The following is a 6,235-nucleotide window of genomic DNA, read 5'->3' as shown; positions in this document are numbered from 1 at the left end:
ATCACCTGAAATTGACGCATCCTGCACTCGCTAATTAAAAATATGCGCAAACCCTGTGAAGTCGTTTGACTTTGGGGGAGTTAAATCTCTCACTAAAATGAATATATTTAGGTCCAAAAAGAAGTAATTGATTTTTGAAAGAAAGAAAAAATCGTTGAATTGAATAAAATTTTAGGGGAGTCTTGGTCAAGGACTTTTCTAGTGGCTAATTCTCACGTAACTTTAAAGTAACCTCTTTCTTTAACTGTAATTTATATCACATAATTTCGAAATGGTTATTATCACACAGACTTTTGATAATTCGGGATAAAATATCCTTGACCTTGTTCAATTATTAAGCAATTATTTCATGATGAGTTTTATTTTCTAAAACACTGCAGTGTTCTGATGATATACTTATTTTCAATGACCCATTATTTGGGGGAAAATGACCTATTCTTGCAATTGCAGTAATTAACACATTATCAAGAGCTAGTACTTACTTGATCTATATTTTTTATACCATTAGCATGGTGACAGCATTCTCTTATTCTGTATTAATTCATTTGACATGCTCATTAGACTAAATTTCACGGTCCAGTCCACCAGGAAATAAAGTGCTTACGTCACATGCCTATCAGTTATAAAAAGGCCGACGTGACTAATCATGTACACATTACCTTACCGTAAGAGTCTGGGGAAAGAGTTAAAAACGTTGCAAAGATGGTTTTGTCTGTGTCCAAATTTCTTCAGTGTACCGTGGTAGGGGATGGCTTTGTGGGAAAGTCTAGTCTGGTAGAACGATTTCTTGGAGGAGATTTTAATAACGAGTATGTAGCCACGTTACAGGATGATTACACTGCAAAATGCAAAGTCAATGGGGAGAGCCTGTGTGTGAACATCACTGATATAGCTGGAGAGGTAGGTCCACGGTCTTCTCAAAAGATTATTTTCTCTTCATGATTTGTATTTTGTCTTCGTAATTTCAGACAAAATGACTCTATGATGCATCAAAAATTTACGTTTTGCTTTTATTGGTTATAGCATGAAGACCTGACATCCATGGAAATACCTGACGTTTTTGTCGTCTGCTTCAGCCTTGCGGACAAAGATTCCATGGAAAGCGTGCTCAACTTTTGGGTTCCAAGAATCCAACTCCAAGGAAAAGAAACACCTATTGTTCTGATCGGCACTCAATCAGACAAGAGACGAGCACACAGAAAAGGCCATATTTCTACTGAGGAGGGACTCACATTGGCCAATTCCATTGGTGCTGCTGCATATGTTGAATGCTCAGCAAAGGACACCACAGGGGTAGATGTAGCATTCTACAGCGTCCTGATGGCCAGTAACAAGTGCAACATCGGAAAACCAAGTCTTTTCAAGCGTATTTTTGATAGATGAACTGATAGACAGAAATTGATCCTATGGTCCTTGTGCCATAGTTTGAATTCATAATAATCTGTGGTCATATGACGAATTCTCTCCAGATTTTTCGTCACTTGGAATTCTGGATTCAAGAGTCCTTTCTTCACGAGTCAGACAGGCCTTTGTGCTAATTGCTGTCAATCATGAAATATAAAAAGGACATTTATTGTGTCCACATTCACAATCAGGAAATATTACAACAGAAATGACGATTTTTAAGACATTTGATGTCATCATTTTTTCCTTGAGATTACTATTGTACAGAGAGGCTTTTGTATTTTGTACTGCTTGAATTTTATTTTTTTGATGTCACCGATGAATCAAAAGGATATTTTTGTTACTGGTCATCGTTTTAAGAATTTTGTGAATAAAAACAATTTTCATTACAATTTAATCTTATATTTTAGTTAAGGAAGAAGAATTGTGGTTGGTACAAAAAATTGATCAACGTGTGCTGATATACAGGTTTCAGTTAAATCACTTTAGAAATGATAAAATTAGATTTTAAAAATAATAGAATGTAAGCCAAAATTTTTACATCCGGCGAAACCCTGCACCATTTCGTGAATCAGTAAATTCATGTAATTATGATTAAGAGGGTTTGGCCTTTAAACATTAGGGTGCTATGAGATATTGAAACATAATTCTCTATCATATATACATTTTACAAGAGTTGCAGAAGAGAGAGGTTCATGTAATCCAACTATGGAAAAATTACATCACTGTCTTTTTGACAATTCTATTTAATTCTATATCAATATACACATGTACATATATATTACGATTTTTGAATAAAATAAAAATAATTGAAACTACACGTTACTCTATCTGAGACTAGTTTGAAGTGTATGTGGTGGTCCTTTTCCATTCAACATTACACGGCTTATGTCGAATTCCTTTGTCAGCAAGACATAATTTGAAAGTGAAAAAAATAGTTAACACAGCAGAATAATCGCCTAAGTAACTCAGCGCCAAGGTTAAACGACCGGTGCGGTCTAAGAACAAAAATAGCCTCACTAAATCCTCTGAGGTATTCTAGAGATGAGCTGCAGAAAAGAATCTATGATTATGAAACACAGTGATAAACTAGTTTAAATATGTACCCAAGTTTTTAACCCCTTTCGTCTTCGATCAAAACAACTTTACAATCCAAATGCAAAGTCATCTCGTCTTTCACAATAGGAAGGTAAATCACTGAAACGGAAAACAGGGTATCGGGGTCTGCTTATCACAACATCAAACATAACGAGGGCGGGTTTAATGTGGCAGGAGACTTTAAATTTGACACCTTTATCGAGTTTGTGAATTATTAATCCTATCTCTATATTTATACAATGTCAGTTGATGATGCTCTGTGTGAACTTCCTTGCCCTTATACTGCACTGACAAACATGTACATGACGTAGCTCGACCATAATCTTTTATGTAAAACTTTTAATACACTATAAAATCAACAACTGAATTATAAGTATCATTTTTTTCAGAATTGTTCAAAAAAGTATGTATTGCATGTATTTTCTTAATGTATAGGGAATTCTAATCTGAAAAATATATGAAAAATTATTTTTTTTTCTTCAAATAACCGTAATTGTTCTGGCTGAGTTAATAATCCGGATTTTTTTCGTTGCAGAGTTGGACACTTAAAGTTGCTGACCAGGCGGCTTTATTTATTACAAGCAAGGACAGATAGAATAATGGTATTATCTACTGCATTGGCTACTGCTTTCTCGGAAATATAGGCATAGGGTCATGAAAATATACCCTATGTAAGATCTAGAGAGGAGGGTTGATAAATATGCTATTACATATTTCAAGCATATTAAGCATATTTTATGCATATTAAGGTATATTTTCATGACCCTATGCCTATATTTCCGAGAAAGCAGTAGCCAATGCAGTAGATAATACCATTATTCTATCTGTCCTTGCTTGTAATAAATAAATCAAAATCTTTTGCTATGTACTTATGTTTAAAGAGTATTTCAAGATGAATGAATACATATGCTTTCATACAACTATATTTTTCCTATATATAAGATGTAAGTCTCAATAAAATGTGAATCATACTACATACATGTATATGATTTGATTACAATTTTTTTTTATTATTACTGTAATGATCTGATCTTCATAATCATCGTTATCGTCAGCAATGTCAGGTATCACAGGTGGACACTTCGGGACAACACTTTATGAGAACGGTATCCTCTTCTTACGCTGTTCCTGTACGAAGGTGAGTAATCCACACCCACATTTTGTCACAATCTGCCCACTTAATATCCTCTTGTTTAATTGTTTTTCTTTATGTTTTTATTCTATTTCTGTCAAAGCCGTAACAACTGGCTGTTTATTGCTAAACAGTGGAAGAAAGTAGGGCCTTGTCTATTTCACTTTTAATTAAGTTTTACATTAACAATGACACAGATCTTTTGGCGTAAACACCAGAAAGGTATATTGTCAGCGATTGACCTTCAAGGTCAAAATGCAAAACATTTTTTCAATGATCCCGTTTGTCTCGGCACCATTAATAAGGATAATCATAAATCACAATTTGCTTATTGCGTAAACACTTCTGTTTTTTCTTGTTTGCGATAAGTTGCCTTCCAAGTCAAGTGCAGATCTATGTTAGCAATAATTGTAATCCTCTTGCTAATTATTAAGAGATAAACAACACATGACATGGGCTGGAAGAAATGTTTAACTACGTTTAGCACATCCAGATTATTAAATCAATTTTTGGAACTGCTTAACTTATGCTTTACCGTTACTAAGTAGGGACTTTGCAAGCTACTTACCAAACATAGGGGTTCTCAAAATATTTGTTACTTTAAGTCTAAACAACAGCGCACTCACTCACTCACCAACACACTTACTAGCTCGTTACGATATCCCCTCCGTTCGTTTCAAGGGCATAATAAAGATAAATCCAATTTTAGTCCCCTGTATTATTACTGTATTATTACTGAAGTATTGTATAATATTGTTTAGCAATATATTTTTTTGAAAAGACCGTTTTAATTGCAGATGCTAAATTGAGCAATTTACTTTTATATTTATTTTCTCCATTTTTATGTCGTCTACAGTTATTGTCAGTACCACTTTTACGCTGACAAAAAATCTCCTCCAGACGACTTCAGTTCTGTGCAGGTGTCAATGGCATCCAAACAGATTTCAACCCACACTAGTAGGTCTGGGACGCCGAGACAACGAGGCGACAATTTTGACATCTTTTTGCATGTATCATAAATGTATGCAAACTCGGTCATTTGCAATTCTTACATTGTTGGTAATATAAATTCACAACTTGTTAATTATCCCTATTAATATACGAAGCAATGTTAGACTGCAATAACAATGCACACGATTTTAAAAACCATTAAAATTTTAAGACCAGTAAAACATTTTATGTTCACTTTTATGACTTTTGTTAAAACTGTAGCATAGGGAGTGTTTTTCGGGTCTTGATTTGTAACACAAATAAATCAACAAAGAGGGAGAAGAACAAGTGCATACACACTTACATCCGTAGTTTGAGGTGTATTCAAAGTTAGAAGATAACATCAACATGTTGATTATGTAAAAGAGTTATTGCATGAAAATCTCACTGATAAACAGAAAAATTTATTACACGCCTTTGCTTTGGTAGAAGAGTTAAGGTGTTTATTATGATAATGAGCAATTTATTGACACCTTTTTCATTCTATCATTACGTAACCAGAACTTCGTCAAACAGGATGGTGATGTTGATGTTTATCAACTCGGTAAGGGAATGCTCTACTTTTTAATCAGTTAATTTATTCATTAAATCCTTTAAATTCAAAAGAATTTGGAAATTCGGGTGGTTATTTACTATCCAATGGGGAATCGATTCAATCGAACTATATATTGAGAGCTAAAGCTGTTTACCTTTTCAGCATTTAAAACTTCCCTACTTTTCTTTTCTTATACACTAAGAAAGCAACAACTCTTGACTCATTCCTTTCTAAATATACCAAAACTGTTAATCCATGGGGAATTTAGGTTTTAAAACACGTCGATTATGCCTTGAAATAGTGTTTATTTACTTAAAGCGTTCTTTTGGGATGTCCACAACGTGATTATCGACTTAACAATGCCCTAATATATATATATTTATATATATATATATATATATATATATATATATATATATATATATATATATATATATATATATATATATATATATATACTTGTCATATCCCTGCAAGTAAGAAAGAAGAAAGGAGAATCCCTCCCCTGAGTTTGTAAGTGTTAAGATCCTATTAGTCCCTCTGTGAGTGTCACTTAATGCTGATATATGCATTGTGGACACACATTTTAATCTTAAGATTGTAGGGTCATGTCTTGATCAAGTGCAAGTTTCGTAACATAATTTCCTTTGTTATGAACTGGACCACCAAACACTTCAAAATATTAACCTTGAGCAAAAATTTCAAAAATTAGCATTTCATGAGAACGCTTTAGATGTCTAAATATTGTTTTTGTGTGCATAATTTAAATAACCTATGTAAAGAATTTCAAAAAAGAAACATATTTTATCCATTTGGTGAAAATTTTCTTCAGGGGATCTAAGGTCTCCTGCAATGGATATTTCCTAGGTTAAGTCAATACTTGGGAAATTTAAAACGCTGCAAGGATGTATGGTTAAATCCTGGGATGTTTTTAAGTGTAACATGACTCAACGTAAAATTAGAATGTTTTGGTGTGATGGTCACGGTCCAGTTAACAAGGAAATAATGCAAAGTCTGCGTCACCTGTGGGAAGATTATATATATAAGGCTCTAAGCACGAGGTGAATTGCCAGTAG

The 6,235-nt window shown here is 33.6% G+C and overlaps 1 protein-coding gene across 1 annotated transcript; it reads left to right on the top strand.

The window, feature by feature from the left end:
• The first annotated feature begins 642 nt into the window (after positions 1–642).
• LOC133201639 (uncharacterized) lies at positions 643–1,796 on the top strand. The gene is made up of 2 exons (XM_061337431.1): positions 643–900; positions 1,024–1,796. The coding sequence occupies exons 1-2, from the start codon at positions 703–705 to the stop codon at positions 1,381–1,383; spliced, it is 558 nt and encodes a 185-aa protein (XP_061193415.1). The 5' UTR covers positions 643–702; the 3' UTR covers positions 1,384–1,796.
• Positions 1,797–6,235: the final 4,439 nt, after the last annotated feature.

Source organism: Saccostrea echinata, unplaced genomic scaffold (assembly GCF_033153115.1).
Source record: "Saccostrea echinata isolate AGI-Se365-2 ecotype Australia unplaced genomic scaffold, CSIRO_AGI_Sech_v1 ptg000002l, whole genome shotgun sequence".
NCBI lineage: Eukaryota > Metazoa > Mollusca > Bivalvia > Ostreida > Ostreidae > Saccostrea > Saccostrea echinata.
Note: the sequence above shows the minus strand (reverse complement) of the source record. Positions and strands in the feature narration are given on the sequence as shown.

Bases quoted from the DNA above. Each gene is read 5' to 3' on its own strand.
- LOC133201639 (XM_061337431.1), top strand. From the start codon at position 703: ATGGTTTTGTCTGTGTCCAAATTTCTTCAGTGTACCGTGGTAGGGGAT. The intron at 901-1,023 runs GTAGGTCCACGG...TATTGGTTATAG, and splicing joins TCACTGATATAGCTGGAGAG to CATGAAGACCTGACATCCAT.